We start from the raw sequence: 17,709 nt of genomic DNA, 5'->3' as shown, positions 1-17,709 counted from the left end.
CTGGGTGTCTCCTGGTTTTTGCTCAGTCGTCCCGAGATGCCTTCACTGAAAGGTCGTAATGTGAAAGGGCCAAGTATGTGCATGCCTGACATGTGACAGCACTGAGGTACTTTTCAGGACTCATGATGAGATTTGATTTCCCCAATGAAAAATGTTAACAGCCACTAATGAGAATCCAAGCGGCAGACAGCATTACCTTTGGGAATTCCCAGCCGCTGCTGTTCCTTTGTGAAGCCACTGAAGGTGGCCTTCAGGGCCTGGGACATCATCTCTTTACTTGATGGAGTTAGCAGGGGGACATCCCCACACTCTGGATCTGCCAATCAAATCAAAAAGAACATTGATTACAAAATTATCTGGAGTAATCTGTTTATGATTTTCAATTAATGCTCAACAACCTGAGCTACGGCAACGTGCATTTATATTTTGTGAATTTAAAGCTCACTGAATGGAACATTTCACTGACTAGAGGAGGGGGTGGAGAGGGGGAGCCCTGCAAATGTGGTTCACGCAGACACACGCATGCATCCATCCACGCAAACACAAAGAAAATCAACAGAGTTATATCCAACGTGATCAACAACATGGCTCAGCAATTACATTCAGTCTAGACAGACACGATTTCCATATCAGCCTCATTCTATTTAACCCAGAAACATCAAGGCTTTGACCTGCACACGCATTGCTCTTCAAATGCAAAGCACATATGCAGGTTTGCATCCAAGTCACAAAGTACACTTTGCATGTTTTCTTTCAGTTGCTGTTAGTAATAGGGTCCTTTTGGAAAATCCCGCTCATCTGGCACTGGTGCATTAAAACAAACCTGCGTGTTTATTTACAAACACTTCAAACGTCACCCTCTCTCCCACACATCCCGCAGATCCCGGGTGGGAGAGCGGCGCCTGGTGCCCATCAGTGACACTATGACCCCGGCAAGCCCTCCTACCATGTCGCTCTAACAGAGGGGGCCCACTGTCACAAGACCAAGCCAGGGGTCAAACTTTCTGACAGGTCAGGGGTCGAGGGATAGGGTGATGATGTCACCAGCGCTGCGAGCAGGCGGCTCAGGGGAGCTGGGGTGGGCTTTCACACACACCCCCATACACACACGCACGCACACACACACACACAAACACACACACACACAGGGGTTACTGTTCTCTGTTCACTGCCAGTGGGCACCCAGCATGGAACAGAGCTCCCTTTGATGGCTTTAAACAGAGCCTGATGACTCGAAGTCATCTAATTAGATTGACCAGACTGCAGAAGTGTGGGATAAGAGGGGGCAAAGCATGGGAGAAGGGAAAGACCCCCGGGCCACTGACACAAGAATAGACTGCTAATAAATGCTCAACAAACGACTTGTAAATAGACAAAAAAAAAGGCCCCATAGACGGCCAGATAGCTGGCATGTTTTTAATTGCATAATTTGTGAGTGCCCAGACTCATTTGCACAATAAAGGCTGACATCTATCATAAGCTATTAGTATGCAGTGTGACAAAAAAAATTTAATAAAAAAAAATAAATCACCTTCCCTCATCAAAATTAAGAAATCTCTTTTGAACTGGAACAGTGCATACAAGGTGCACTTAAAAGTCAATAGTTCGATCCGGCCTTGATTTCGGTTTCATTTCTGCCTCTTCAGATGATCTTTCGCACCCGTTTGCGCCATACATTCATTCAAATAAATGATAATGAGATCGCAAAAGGCATGGCTTAAGGGCAAATTAGTGGAGCACAAGTTGTGACACTCCCTTCGCAGGGCAGCCAAAACCAGATGTTCTGGCATCTCCGCCGGCTGGTGGTTTTATCTGCCAGCGGTACATTGGGGCGGCATACAGTTCATGCTTGTTTTCACCACTCGCTGACGTCGCGACCTCGTCTGGAATGCACAGCAGCTGTCCCTCCTTTGGCTATGTAGCCCATGTCTGTCTGGCTATTTGTAAAATTAGGTCTCCCAATTTCTTTTTTTCCCTACTCTTTTCTCTCTCTCTCTTTTGAGCTCTCGCTAAAGAAAGAAACATTTCAAAAGGCCCAACTAAAAAGACAGACATCTATGCTTTCTCATGTAATTCAATTATGCCTGTAATAACATACAACAATGGTGAACAAACATAAAGTGAGCTATTGTATTCAAAAGCTAAAGAAATGTTGAGGAGCTGAGAACATAGATTGTTTTAAATGCTTCACTTAAAATTATTGCCAAGTAAAGCTCAACCCATCAAAATTAACTGTGCATTTTCACAATAAAATAAGACCCGAGCTAGCTGTCTTATATAAAGTTGCCTCTGACAGCAAGGTTGTCTGGGCTTCTACTGAGCTCATTTTTCTTTCAAGTACTGTTGGTTGTGCAAAAAAAGAAAAAAAAAAAAACTACATGCATTGCAAACTGAGATGGGACCGGGGCTCAGACAGTCTGCGCTTTGATGTGAAGGCAAAGGCGAAATGTGGCAGTTTATTTAAGCTGGATCGAGTCTAGTTTGCCTGCACTTTCGAACCGTTTACGCCCCTCCCTCCCCATCGCTTTTATCAACCCAGCCCAAACATGTACTTGCCCACGCAGACTTGAACCCACTTTAGCACTAAATCCTCCAGCAAAGACACTCGACACCATGGCATATGAGAACTAACATTAGGCACTCGAGAGCGGGAATATGTGAACCGTGATTACATAGCAAATTAAAATGTGAACTGCAATTTGTGTGACTGCTTTTGTCTTTTCACTTTGAAGTACTTGTTTCCTTTGCTTGAAATGAGTTTGAAGTGGGACCTTTGTTCACCATCTTGCAGCGACTTGAAGCAAACTGCATGTTGACGTTTGCTTTTAGGTGAATCTAAATCTGTTCATGTTTCTGTGAATTGAGATATAAGCTCAGAAACACAAGGCTGCGGAACCAGCGGTGCTGGAAAGCAAGCACTGAATGTAAAAGTGAAGTGATAATAGAGCAGTCTCCCTCGTGAATGATCCATATGAAAGTTATCTGCGGCAGTGCTAATGTACAATGTGCATCCATTAGCGAGAGAGGCGAGCACCGATCTAGACAATCTCGAGTAAATGATGAAGTCCTGATACGATTTCAATGCCTGCGAGTCCCATTAGACGCAGAATGGTCAGTATGTACTGAGAGTTGGAAACATCCACAAGTCATCACTTTCCACATTAGACAGTGTGGGTCTGTCCACAAAATGAGCCCCATCCACTTAAGCTGAAGAAATGTAGGAGTGCGCGTATCTTATAGGCAGCATTATGGCGTCCGCATTCACTCACAAGACTAAAAAAAACTGCATCTGCAGACAAAGAAAAATTTTTACCAATATTTTCCTAATGAGGGAAACAGATTATTATGTTAAGCTATTCCAAGAATCACCGATGGATGAATTGTCATGTGATCTGAATGTACAATAAAATATATTGATTAGCCACTCCCTTTTTGCTATGATACGAGTACAAGCCCCCGTGTGCGACTACAGCATTTGCCCCCGATGGGGGAGGATTCTCACTGATAGTTTATTCACCTTGTGAAGAAGCGCCAACCTTAGAGGTTTTGTTTGGTACCTTCGACTGTTAAACCGACACACATATAAACACACACACGTGAAGCAAATTAGAAGCCGTCTTTGCCTGCGCGCCAGAGCGTGGGTGTGAAATTGGGATTTCTGCGGTTGGGGCCAAAGTCTATTGAGCTGGAAAAGGCACCACTGGGCAGGGCAGGGGAGAGATAGCGAAGGGAGCATCTTAGGTGGGTGAGGGGTGGCTGAGTAGAGGGTGCGGGGGTGAGTCACCGACTTGTAATATGAGCCTATCACTGTAAAAGAGAAGACTGGATGAGAGGGAAGGGTGGGGGGGGGCACAAAGGAAGAGTGAAGGAGGCCGACAAATGAATGGGAGGCCTGATAAAGCTCCCTCTCTTCTCCTCGTCTCTGGAGTGACATCACGGTGGGATCGGTGCCATCTTTCAGCCTCTGGCGGAGACTCAGTTCATTCATAAAGCCTGGACCGCTGCCTCCACTCAGAATGATGCAATGATACAAGCAGAGCAGGCAACCAGACCCAACAAATAAGGGACAATATGCTTTCTATCATGTGATTGAGCTATAAATAGTTCCGTACAGTTTCCGCGTTGGGTGTGCGTGTTACTGTGAGGGAAAGAGAGTGGACTCAGACGAAAAGGGGGACGAAAAGTAAGCCTCTTCAAAGCAGAAGTCCTGTTTTATCTATAAAAAAGTATCCAAGTTTCACAACAATGAGCTTTACAAATAAATAAGTTACAATTAAATAGGTAACATTTCCAAATTTCAAGTCTCTCCAGGCTTAAGCCATGAATAGGTGTTTTTCTTTACAATACTGAAAATACAGATCAGATTTACAGGAGGTGAATTTATTTTTTTTTAATTATTCATTACATCAGTAAAATAATACAGTTTTGTACATCTTATAAACGGTTCTCAGTCATGCTGCATCATCACTTCAAATGTGGACTAATCGTTCTTTATAGCCTTTTTTTATCTATTTGCTGTTCAAACTGATCACGTTGTTTTCAATAACAAGTGATATGCAGCCAACTTGTGAAGGAGATTTTCAAATCATGTGTTTCCAATACAGCTTAAAATGAGTGTAACTGTATTTTTACTTACAGTGTATAAATTTAAGCATCAAAAATCATAAAGCTTGTGTTGTGATGAGTTTGTCTCGTTGAACAAAATGCAGATTTGTTGGTGTTTTTTAGCAATAATGCAAAATATTATATGAATAATTAAAAAAATAATAATAATAATGAATGATCCTTTAGGTTGAGGGAACCATGGTGATACTAAGTCTTTCCGTTATCAATGCAGCAGTCCACCGTATCAAATAATGTGTCAATTGATGTCTCCACCTCCCTGTCAATCTAAAGATGAGAGTATGGTGGGATTTTTATACCAGGACCATTTCCTGTGGCTAAGTTGCCACTTCCTGAGGGAAGTGATTGACTTGTGGGTTCAGTGATAGGTTAAACATTTCATAGCCACAACTGTGGCTCTATTCACGTCATGAATAACCCTACGTTTGCACAGGTATGTATTAATCATGACAAGGTGCAGGAAAAAGACAGGAGGTGTTGGTTACTAACCAAATGCTTTTAATCAGCTCTTCAAGGCAGACCGGCCTACCCGCAGTAGGACGGGGGAGACAGTGGTATCTGAGGGAGCCTTTGATGGGGATCCATATCTGGACCAATGGTCTGGGAACACAAGGTCATAAACCCAGTATGAAGGGGTTCCATTCAGCCCTACGGGGTGATAAACTGGTGACTGAGAGCTGCAGCAGAGCGAGAGGAGGAGGACGGGGTGGCAGTCTGGGTTTTTAAGAGGGTTGCTTGTTCAGTCGGCCACACTGTTTTCCTTTCCATCTTAGCGCCAAGGAGGTAGACTAGGACTTTAGGCAAGGTGATGAAGCCAGACCCGACCAAGACCAAAGCCTGGTCTGAAGCGAGGGGATATAAAAGGATCCAACTCACTCAACAGGATAATGCTACCATCAGAGGCAACAGTGCTGAAACATGACTTTTATTCTTAGATGTTTACCACTGGCTTCTGGCTGCCCTCCTCAAACAAAAGCCTGCGGTGGTGTGAGACGACTATATGGTACAAAGCAACTACTGCTGACATCTGTCTTCAGCCATGAAAGTAGAGTTACTCAGGATCATCACAACCACAGACTCAGTGGCTACTGAAGCAGACAATAAGTCAGACTAATAGCACATAGCTCCCCTTCTGTCTTTCTTTCTTCCACTCTCTCCATCTCGAAAATCATATTAGCGTAAGATGTGAAAGTGCATTAACTCTACTGTTTATGCCGAAGTCTCGGCACTTCATATGACATTGAGTTTGAAATGATCCAAAAAAAACAGATGCTAAATTTTTTATTTTTATTTTTTTGCTAAAAGCTAGATGGAAACCGTTCACCTTCCAGATGAATGAGAGAAACACAAATAAATCACAGGATTTGACTCCTTTTTGCTTAAACTGCTCACAAACTTTGTGGCTTTGTGATCTTTAACAGAATGAAAAGGCCAGGACTGGGGATGTTTTCGGTCTGCAAGTTCAAAAGCACTAAAGATTGAGCAACAGCAATGTATTTCTCCCAGCAGCTCATTGCACAACCTTCAAATCATGAATCATTTCCATTTCAAAATGAAGACATCAAGCACAAAACTAGAGTTCTGACAAATCTCACAACTTTTGAAGATTCTGTGCCTCAACATTCATAAAAAAATTAAAAAAAAGTCAACCCTTCAGTAATGTTTGATCATTTTAGTCTCATCTTACAGTGCGAGCTAAAGAGGAGCGGAAAGACGAACGCAGTGCTGGAGTGTGCAGGTGGTGTTAGCCTAGCTACATTGAGGCTAACTGCCCTCCCAGGCTCCATTCATGTTATAAACAGACATGGGATGCTCTGGGGGAACTGTTTAGGCGTTAAACCAAACACACGCCGTATCTGACAAACAGTTTACTCTCCGTGTTGCATTTTTTCCACAAAACATGAGGTCTACGCCATTTTTAGTCCAAACTGATACATTCCACCGACAGGTTCCCGATATAAGTGTGAATTATATGGTACTCAAAAGGCCTAGACATTCATACAAACTGATGGAGCTGTTGGCCACACTATCATGTAAGTCATGTACTAGCTGGGTATAATTACGCATCATACGTAGGTGGGAGATTGTTGCTTGTTTGAAGGCAAGCTATGGCCGGCAGATGGATGCTTGATAAATAAATTCTCTCTAGACCGCAGTGTTTTCATGTTGCGTGCCTCACATTCCACCCCTGTTTTACAATCACTAATGTGCTTCTCACAGCTTTCTTGTTTTCCTCTAATATGACCAAAAATGACTTGTGGTCTAAGTGGCAAACTGGGTTTCAACTCTAGATGATGAATTGCAATTACTATTTTAGGCTCAAAAGAGGCTCCATGGTTAATGGGAGTATAAAACATCAAACATCTGGCGAGATCTCTGTTCCTTTAACCGATTTAAATGTGTGTCTTTCAATACTGAGATGTAAGTTAAGATTGGATAACTGGAACGTTACAAGTCAGAGGTTTGCAATAAGAGACGGAAGTGATTACCAGAAGAGGAAAAAAAGTTTGGAGTTGTACGCATGCACAAACGCACACATGACTCATCCCATCAATGAATGACTGGACTTCAGAGGATAGCATGATGCTTCAATTGACAATATGACTGGTCATAATGAAAGCTATGATCCTATCTTGTAAAATTCCTATGTAATGACTCAAAAGGAGTTCACAGTAACCATGTCAAAAAGTACAAGCAAATGCTTTTGGAGATAAAATTTGTAAACTAATTCAGTGTTCCATTAACACATTTGTATTGATTCAACTGGATATAATCAAAGTAAATCTTTCACCTTTTTTTTCCCATGAGAACGTTCATTAGATGGAATTAAACAAAGCAACTCATTTCTATACATAAAAACAACGCAGACATTAGTGAGTAATTTTTGAAATTTGCAGCTCCAGTGATGGCCTAGAAACTTGGAACAGCTCAACTACTCAGTGTTTTTGGCACATGTACCTCCCATTTCAGGCTAAACCCAGACAACACCATAAAACTGCACATGCTTAGCTGAGCAAGCCTCCCACACAAACACATCCTTCCTTATCATTCTTTGCTTTGACAGGCCCGTCAATCAATATATCTCCGATGCTGTAGGTCTGATACACATACGGTCTGCGGCTGTGCCCCATTTGTTCACCTGATTACAAAAGCAGCACGCGATGCATGCTGACTCCAAAAACAGGTGGCGCGCAGCAAACAGAGACAAAAACGAAAATAAGGGAAGAAAATCTGGACCATACACTGAACAAAATGAGTGGCATGGCCTCGTTGCAGACAGCTGAACATCCATGGTGAAACAAACTGAGTCCTCATAGGACTGTAGACTGATAGTCAAAGCAGGCATTTTGCTCAAGTTGCTTTTTTTTTTTTTTTTTTTTGTTTGGAAACAAGGATCCTAAATGTGGAACTATAAAAACAGAAATGGCAACAGAGCAAGATGCCAAAAAAGTTAGCGTGCACTTGAGGCAATGCTATCTTGAGATGCGTGGGCAGTCGAAGAGCTATGTCAGGGCAATGTCAAGCTAGTTAGGGTTTAACAGCCGGACAGGTAATGTAGAAACCAGTAGGCCAGTCAAACAGACAAACCACATGTCGTAGGCTTTCAGACTGTCTAACAGGCGTCTAATATCATGACTCAGGGATTACAAGCAAGGAATGAATAGCAGCAGGACAAAGTGCACTCACCAGAAACTCACTATATCCCACATCAAGGTGCTAAGAGAGAAACCCATGTGGCCAACAGAAAGACATGGAAAAAAAAAGGGGGGGGGGGGGGGGGGGAAGGGGAGGCATCAGAGGCGTAATTGTGTGAGTGGTTGAGTGAATAATTGAAAAGTCTTTTGTTACATAAAATGTTTGGTAACATTTATTTTTACTTTTTTTTTTTTTTTTTTTTGAACTCAGTAATGTGTTTTCCCGTGGTCTGGTTGTAAAATGTTTTCTGGAATGTGAGTGAAATGATAGCTTGTAGAAGACCTGTTGATAAGGGAGGCACTCTAATCATTTAGTACGTTATTCTTTCAACATGTTACTGCCATCATATTGACCACACCTTGCGGATGCCCATAACCTCCCCCAACCCCTCTCTCTCTCTAACCATGTGCTTATTATTTAGCAGACTGCTGCATCTGGTGCTAACACGCCTTACTTTATGACTAAGCTTCATAAGCACAGATGAAGGCGTGTAGTCACCAGGGAAGCGTCGGGAAAGGACCCACGCAGTTTATCATCCATGTTTATATGGGCAAACATAGTAAATGATAAACTGAATGACGGAGTAATGAATGAAATGCTGACTGAATGGGGGGGATAACCCATTTGATGTAACTCTGTGACATCACTAGGCTGCGCGGGAAGAAAAGATAAAAGACAAGCTCACTGTGGAAAACACACAGACATCCACTTCATTGGTACACACCCAGACTGTTGACAAGTCCAAGCAGCACAGGGGGGCCTATTGATGAAGCTTGAATCTGTTGCCTTCTAGGCACAGACATGGCTAAACGCTGCCTAATGTTATATGGTTAATGCACTGTGCACTGGCGAAGCAAGTCTCAAACACCCAATTGGCCTCGCATTGACACAGCGCACATCAGTTTAAAAAACGGACCCGTTTGCTCCGTTTGGCCCAATCCATTGATAGACCACATCAAGAGAAGCCTGGATCACCCGAACAGTGTTTGCACAGCTGCCAGGCAGCCACGCTCACTCAAACATTGGCATATATTACACAGCGCTACTGAAGTAGTGCTGACATAAACACACCAAAGCAAAAACCTGAAGCTTATGTAACCCTCTCTGTTCTGACACAAGTTGCCCGTCTACATACCGTACCAACAGGGGAAAAGTAAGTAAAGTGCTCTTAGGAGTCATTCATGTGGCATGGTCTGTATGTGGCAGCAGTGGAACAAGATACCATATAAGGCCTCTCAGCAGAAGCATCAGAGCTGCCAGTTACAACTAACTGCAGTGTTTTGATCAGATAAAAGTTGCCCTCCCCTCCAGCTCTTTCTCTGCTTCCATGCCTGCCACCCAGCAGGGCATGCTCACAAACATTCCTGTCAGTCACTGAACCCCGACCTCCCGGCCTGACGAAGCCGAGAAGGAAAGCATAGGAGGGACATATCCCTCAAGTCTAACACAGCCTCGTATCTGTGAATAATTGACAGCTCTGTTGAGTATTAAATCTATAATGGTGCTCGAATATACTAATGCTCTTCTTTCCTATCTTTGAAACGCCGGCTCACTCTGTAGAGCCAAGTTTTGTTATGGCTACATATTGCTTGCAATAATAAGCTACCACAGTCTGGGTTACAATGAAATAAGTGTGCTGTGCCAGGGACGGACTACTGTAACATCCAACAGAGGAATAGCAGCTTGGCGGAACATTAGAAGCTTTGTTTGGGTGAACCTCTGACCCTGGCGAAGTGTGAGCGCTTTTAAAGGAATTACCTCTGCTGGAGAGTGAGGACAGACCTTGGGGAGGCTGACACTAGCTGCACTTCCGTCGCAAAAAAAATAACAAACAATATAGTGACGGTAGACTGGAAACCACTTCAGCCTGTTAGAGGGGTATGCACGCATGTACAGTATGTGGTTGCAGGTGTTTGGAGAAAGAAAGAAAAAGCAGCTGTCCTTCCCACAGTGCCAAAGCGCTTTCCTTGCTTGTGAGAAGCTGAGCACCCACGTCCATGTGGAGCCCTCCTTCTCATAGTAGCCATCCTGCTAATCCCGGTCCAGCAACTGGTTTTGAATGGAGCGCTTATCTCTTCCACCAAGTTGGAAAGCAAAAATCCTGGCAGAGTGCTTCCCATGCCAGAAACTCTGTTTTGTCTTATTGGGTTTAGGATCAACCTTGTGCATCGGTGATACATTTACTGTGTCGTGTAAACACAGCAATACCAAAGAGTACTCAGAACAGTTTGCGTGTTTGTATGTAGGAGAGAGGCCGAGACAAAATGTGTCTGTGTGAACTTGTGAACTGCTGCTTGGCAGCTTCAGCTTGACCTCACAGCGCCCAAGTCAGTGTAAGTAGGAGCGAGCATTGTGAAATGGTTTTGCAAGATAGTGCTACGCTTTAGCAACATGAGTGCAGCTGTCATCACATTGTACGAGTTTGTGAGATGTGCATGTATGCTCTGCAAGTACTGACAGCAGGGAGAAGGTGGTTAATGTGGTGACGCACAAGCCCCATAGTCTTAGTGGGTCAACACTAGCTATTAGTATCAAATTTCCATGATGCATTAATGGTGCTTGCATTGCTGATCTAATGAGTTCAATGCCACCTGAGGTGCAAAAGCACAGGGGATAACTGAGTATGAAAACCTGCAACATGCAAATCATCTTGGCACGCCATCGTGTGTACTGTCTCCATTTGAGAAAATGAGAAGTGAAAGTAAACTGAGGTTTAAACCCCGACATAAACATGACTCGGGGTTTGCGGCCTTCCCCGTCTGTGTCATGGACTACCCCTGGAGAAAGCCAAGTGTTCCAGGCAGAGTGAGGAGAGGCAAGCCTCAGCAGTGCAGAATCATCACCTCAGCCTGCCTCTCCTTCCCTTTGGAAAGTCAGTTCCAGCCACTAAGGAGGAGGAGGAGGAGGAGGGTGGATAAGAGAAGGAGAGAGGAGACAGTGCGGTTGGTGGAGTGATTAGGCACCACTGCCTGTCTCACATGCCGGCTGGGCAGAGAGCTTCGGCTCTCCTCAGCATGTCGCAGAGTACACAGGTCAGGGATGGGTGAGAAGAAGAGCTGGAGCGAGATTAAAGGAGGACGACTGCCATTTGTGTTACAAACCTATAGAGAGCCTGGTGGTCAGGTCAATTCACAAATGCAACTTTTAAAAAAAAAAGTGACAAACTGAATAAGAACAACTTATTAAAAAAAAAAAAAAAAAAAGGAAAACTGAAACAATTACTACAAAAGAGGCAATGCATGGGAAATTATCAAAAATGAGTATCAGAATCAATTTTTATGAACTAAACAGGTTTATTTTTATTTTTAACAATAATTAAGTAGCTTGACAATCCAATCTGCCTTGTCATAACTGCAGTGTGTACTTTTCCGCACACAACAATTTAAGGGTCAGACCTGATTCATCAAATAGTAAGACGCACACACACACACGCGCGCACGCACGCACTCACTCAAACACACAGGAGCAGCCCATTGCGTGAGTGTGAAGCCTCCGGCGTCACTGCATTTTCTCAAGTGTTGCATGTTGTCCGATATTGAGCAACCCGCCGCGTCTTGACGCGTTCAGGACGCGCTGTCCCTCGGAGCGCACCAAATTACCGGGAATTAGCGCCGTGATTAGCGTCGGTGTAAATTCGCCGGTTCCGCGTTACGAGGAAACACCGAGGAGTAACGTTAACTGTCAAACCTTTAGACAAGGAGTTGTGTTACTCACCGTCCATTTTTTCAGCCTTTATGATCGTTAACGTCGGTTTCATATCGACAGCTGCCGTCATGATCATCGGGTCAGTGGGACTTCAACACGCCGCGTCCTTCTTTTTTATTATTTTTTTTTAATTCTAACAGCTCCCAAAAAAAAAAAAAACAACCCACAAAATAAGGAAAAATCTCTTCTCTTCAGTGCGCCAGGTTACTACTACTACTGGTTCTTGTATAGATCTCCTCCCTCTCACACAATTATAAATATATCTATAGTATATATATTAAAAAAAAAAAGAGAGACACTGAGCTTCTTTTACTTCTAACTTGTGTTTCTCTCTCCCTCTCTCTCTCTCTCTCTCTCTCTCTCTCTGACACACTCCCTCTTTTCCTCGTTCTTTCTCACTCACTCACACACTCACTCACTTCTTCCTCTCTATCTTATGGGCGTTGCACTGCGAGCAGCAGGAGCGCGTCGACAGCCGAAAGGGGCGGTGTTTAGAGGCTGACCTGCCAGTTGATTCACAATTCAATTACAGTGCCCCCCCTCCCACCCCCCACCCCACTCTTTCACACACACACACACACACACACACACACACACACACACACACACACACACACACACACACACACACACACACACACACACACACACACAGTGCACGCGCACAGGCAGCCTCACACAATAGGTCTACCCCCCCCCACCCGCTTGTATCAACACTACTTCACGTCATCACATGTTCCCGCAAATGACGCGATTTTTACAGGGATGAGAAAACTCTCTGGAGACGGGAGACCTGCTGAGTAGCCTCCCATTAACGTTTAACAATATTTTAATGGTATACTATTAAAGAGAAGGTTGGTCACATGTTTTTCAGTACTGTCTGAACACTGATATTTCATTTACTGAGTTATTTTCTGAATGTAAAAAAAAAAAAAAAAAAAAAAAAAAAAGAATGTGAAAGGACCCAATGAGAGGAAGTGGTGTTACATAGCAAGAAAAGTCCCTGGTTCATGTCCAGGTTGGGGCATGGGAGTTTGCATGTTCTTCTTGTGCGTGCATGGGTTTCCTCCCATTTTTCAAAAACATACATTAAAAGGCCACTTGACGACTCTAAGTCCCCGTTTACATGACAGTGTTTTCCCGTGAAAACGCATAATGTTTTGCTGTTACAGTGGCACATTTTGAAAACGATGTCCATTTACACGGAAACGGCAAAAATTCTGAAGACAACGTGGTTAGCGTGCCAGGGTTGGTGCCGTTGATTGTTTTAGTAATGATACCACGCATACACATAATTACCATTAACCATGGCATTGGCGACGACACAGACATTCGCATGGACAGACATGTTGGATTGCTATTACAACTGACTATCAACTTTAAAACCACCAAGTCCCAGGAGAATACGGACTGGGCCGCCGTTGCTCTTATTTGTCCTGTGATGGACAGGACCTGTTCAAGATGTCCTCTGACTTCACGGATCAAGTAGGATTCATTCCATCACGCCAAGATCCCAAGACGATGGATCAGTAAAAATGTAAATTTTTACTAAAGTAAATCCTGGCAATGTTGTTAGTATATGTTCCATCTCGTGAGCTAAAGGGACGGTCTCGATGGTCTCTGTCCTATATTCAGCAGGTCCAAGCTCCCTCATAACTTGTAAGTTACCCTCATAAACACCTCAGAGTATTTCCTGCCCATCTTGTAGTGATCCATTAAAAACAGTCATGTCTATATTTGCCACATTGCTCCATTTACTTTAAGTGACAACCTGCAACTTTGAAAAATAGTTGCATCATGTCAGATATGAAAAATATTTGTATAATAAGAGAAAAGATTGAATAAAACCAGAGTTGTTAATAAAGCGATGGAAATCCAGTTTGAAGGAGGCAAACTCCCTTTTCTAACTCTCAGTTAGTGTTGGAGAGTTTTGTGCTTTCTTATCTCCAATAATCAGGGACAATGACCATGCCTTACTGGAAATCAAATCAAGAATTTGTTCTGCTGCTGAAAAAGAACAAGGAAAAGAGAAAGATTGGGCCTTTTAGTCCTGAGAAAGACTCCACTCCGTGCAAACCATTACCATTAGTGACCATCTCCCATGGCAACAGAAACACAAATAACAGGTTTTAATGCTCCTCTTCGTCTTCTTCTTCCTCAAAAAAAAAAGCATAAAAACTAAAAGCATAGTGTGGCATCAAGTAAACGCAAATGCTTTTACATTCCTTGGATACAAATGAAAAAGCATAAATGGTGATATTCATCATCCCTCTTCCATACCTCATCATGAGAAGTAAGAGTGCCACAATCTATGATGCACATCAATATGATACTCCTGCATGTATTGTGCGCATATATATGGCTAAATGGGATGATCTGGAAGGAGACTGGGGAGCCAAGGATATTGATCACACATGGATTTTTAAACCGGTGGTACTTCACCGGCTCCATTAGCAGCCTTGGATCAGGTTTCATTGGCCTGATAGGAGCCCCAGCTGGGAGGAGAGCCGGTGGGTTTTGCGGTGAGAAGAGCTGCCTTACCAGCGGGAGAAGTCGTTGGGGCGGGGGCGATGGAAAAGAACAAGGGAAAGGGGCACAGTACATCTCACTTCATCTGAGCCCGTCAGTCCGTCAGTCTCTCACTCTTTCTGACTGAACCTCTTTGTTTTCTGCTAATGAACTCCCTCGTATCTGTTCTTAAAAGGACAGCCTGGGTTCTTTGGTGCCTGAGGGCAGCCATTTAGGATTTAATGGTGTTGCTGACTAATATCTGGGCTGGCGTCACTGCAGCTCATTTCAGCTTGGGGTTTTCTTATGCCTTTACTTAAATCATTTTTTAGTTGTAGAAAGAGCCTTGCGATCGTATTTTCTTCAATAAATTTTCTAAATGCACCCTAAAATAGAGATAATAAAAACTCTATTAGTAAAACCGAGACTTTCCTCCAAATGTAAAATAAACTGTCTAAGTCTCGAAAAGCATTTCCACAGGGGCCTTGCTTCTTCAAATCCTTGATGAATGGCGAAAGAGTGAGCCAAATGCTCTTACAGAGAATTTAAAGGACAATGCATGTATGTTACACCACAAGGGATTGGTCTTTCTGTGTGCATCCATGTATGACATTAACCATTTCTTTCCTAGATTATAAGAAGTATATGCTTGACACTGTAAAGAGGTGGCAGTAGATTTAAATCAACCACAGTGACGGAACAGAGACTACTAACTGTAGGCATAATCTGAGGAAACATACAGTCCTTATCTGAGTGTGCAAAAAAGTTGTTCATAAAGCAAATGAGCAATATGAGAAGTGAAACTCAGTTACTCAGTGATGTGTCGTATTAATGTGTAGCGTCCATTGCAGTTAATGAGTGCCTTGGCTCTGAGGGTGGGGGGGGTTGACTTGTCTTGTTATGCTGGCCTTGATAGACTGTAAGTCCCTATACAAGATTAGGGCAGTTGCAGGAAGGAGGTGATTTCTAGGATGAGAGGGGTCAACTTTAATCTCACCAGTGTGCTTCGTAACCCTGCTGTTGCAAATGTCCTGAGGCGCTGGCAACCTACAAAGCTCTGCTGTTTAAAGAGTGCTTGAGATGGCCTTACTTACTTGCTGGCAGAGTTTTCAACGCAGACGATTATTGATACTGTATTGTTATTCACAGTTATGATTTTGTACTCAATTAACAGGGATTGAAGCTGATGAAATGCCCTCTGCTGCCACTGGACAAGAAAATGCCATGTCCTTGGCATTTCTGGATGTCATGGTGACCTGGAGCTCCTGTGACTGTTGATACCACAGAGCAACTGGTCTTGAAAGGGTTTGCATCGGTTTGCTCGGTTGTGTTTGAAGCCTGCTACTTTTCCCACTGTCTTACCCAACCGATATGACCTATGACTGCAAGAATTCAATTTCCGTGGAGAGGACATAAGAGAGGCAACTGTTGTTTTACTTTAGGACTAATATTACTTGGTTTCAAACCCAAGAATCTTGATATCTGTAAAGTCACACTTGCTGGTGCTATTTGTTAAGTACCAATGCCAACGTCAACTCAACTCAAGTCAAGTCCTTTATTTGTCTCAAACAACAATTATACACAGTATAGTGTGCAGTGAAATGTTTTAAGTATATGTTCTGCACCAAAACAACCGTTTTTATGGGATGGAAGAATAAGAAAAGAAAAATCTAGAAAACACATAATGAAAATAGCACACAAAATATCACACTATATGACATTAATAACAATTAATGAAAGAATGAAAAAATTAAGGCACATGAAAGATAATAGATAAATAGATAAATAAATATAAGTAGATCAGTGTTGGATAGTGCCAATAAGCAGTATATACGGGGTAATTTGCAGAAAAAGCTCCTCCTCTTTCTCTCTGTGTTTGCCTTCAGACAGCGGTATCACCGGCCTGACGGCAGCAGAGAGGACAGTCTGTCGCTGGGGTGGGTGGGCTCACTCAGAATCTTCCTGGCCTTTAACCTGCATCATTTGTTGTCAATGTCCTGCAGGCAGGGGAGGATGGTTCTGATGGTACACACCGCTGAGTGGACCACCCTCCTCAGGATCAGGAAGTTCTGTTGGGTACTGCTTCTCATCCAGGTGACGATACTCCCAGCCAAAACACTCTCAATGGCGCAGGTGTAAACGTTTCGAAGCACCTTGAGAGGGAGTTTAAAGTCTCTCAGGCGTCTGAGGTGGGTGAGACGTTGTCGAGCTTCTTCACCAGGGTGTTTATGTGACAGAACCACGTCAGGTCCTAAGTGATGTTGAGATCAGACACTTGAAACTCTACACTCTCTAAAACCTCAGTCCCGCTAATCCTGAGTGGGTGGTATGCCCTCTGCTGCTTCTTGCTTTAACCCACAATCAGCTTCTTGGTCTTCCTGACGTTCAGGAGGAGGCTGCCGTCTCTGCACCAGTCCTCCAGGTGGGTGACCTCCATCAGGTACTCCACTTTTTTCTTGGAGATCAAACCCACCACTGCTGTGTTGCCAGCAAACTTGATGATGGCGTTAGGGTCTGATGATGACACGCAGTCATAAGTGTATAGTGAGTACAGCAGAGGGCTCACCTGTTGTCTGCAGGTCAGAAAGCTGTAGACCCACCTGCACAGCGAGGAAGTGAGTCCGATGTCCTGCAGCCTAGTGACAAGTCCAGAGGGGATTGTGGTGTTGAATGCTGAACTGAAGTTCACGAACAGCATTCGCATATAATTCCCGTTTTTGGTCGATCATCCACACGAGGCGGCGTTTATGAAGCGCGAAAACTGATTTATTTTTTTTAACACGGATCCCAGAGTGGGGAAATTCTAAAACCCGGTGTGTCACGATCATCACGGTCCACAATGTCATCAAATAATCACAACAATCACGGACTACAAGCTCCGGTCGAGCTGCAGAAGCTACTGAAGCTAGCAGCAGGTGGAGCACGGCCATAGACCCATAGAACTCAGAGTTAAAGAGAAGTTTATGAACAGGGGTCTACCTCAAAATTTCTATGCGGGCCGTGTCTTCTTCTGCACTTTTTGGTGTGTTTGGTGAGTCACAGCGCCCCTCGCAGATGCCTTTATTCATCCACGACTTCGGTTGGAAAACTCACTGATGGTTTTTTTTTAGGGGACAGTGTCCTCCGTCAGTTTCCTAATAAATCCCACAACCGCTTCCATAAATGTAATCTAAACCC

The 17,709-nt window shown here is 43.6% G+C and overlaps 1 protein-coding gene across 2 annotated transcripts in view; it reads right to left on the bottom strand.

Annotated features, from left to right (window-relative positions):
• ets1 (v-ets avian erythroblastosis virus E26 oncogene homolog 1) overlaps positions 1 to 17,709 on the bottom strand; it is a 43,875-nt gene that overhangs the window by 11,886 nt on the left and 14,280 nt on the right. The window contains exons 1-2 of one of the 2 annotated variants that reach the window (XM_080460117.1): positions 12,034 to 12,425; positions 197 to 316 (exon numbers count right to left, since the gene is read on the bottom strand). In XM_080460117.1, the coding sequence (XP_080316243.1) occupies positions 197 to 316; positions 12,034 to 12,100 (187 nt within the window). In that variant the 5' untranslated portion in view covers positions 12,101 to 12,425. Of the gene's footprint in view, positions 1 to 196; positions 317 to 12,033; positions 12,426 to 17,709 lie in introns of those variants that run through there. The other variant, XM_080460116.1, reaches the window with a different exon arrangement.

Source organism: Lipophrys pholis (genome assembly GCF_963383615.2).
Source record: "Lipophrys pholis genome assembly, chromosome: 3".
NCBI lineage: Eukaryota > Metazoa > Chordata > Actinopteri > Blenniiformes > Blenniidae > Lipophrys > Lipophrys pholis.
Note: the sequence above shows the minus strand (reverse complement) of the source record. Positions and strands in the feature narration are given on the sequence as shown.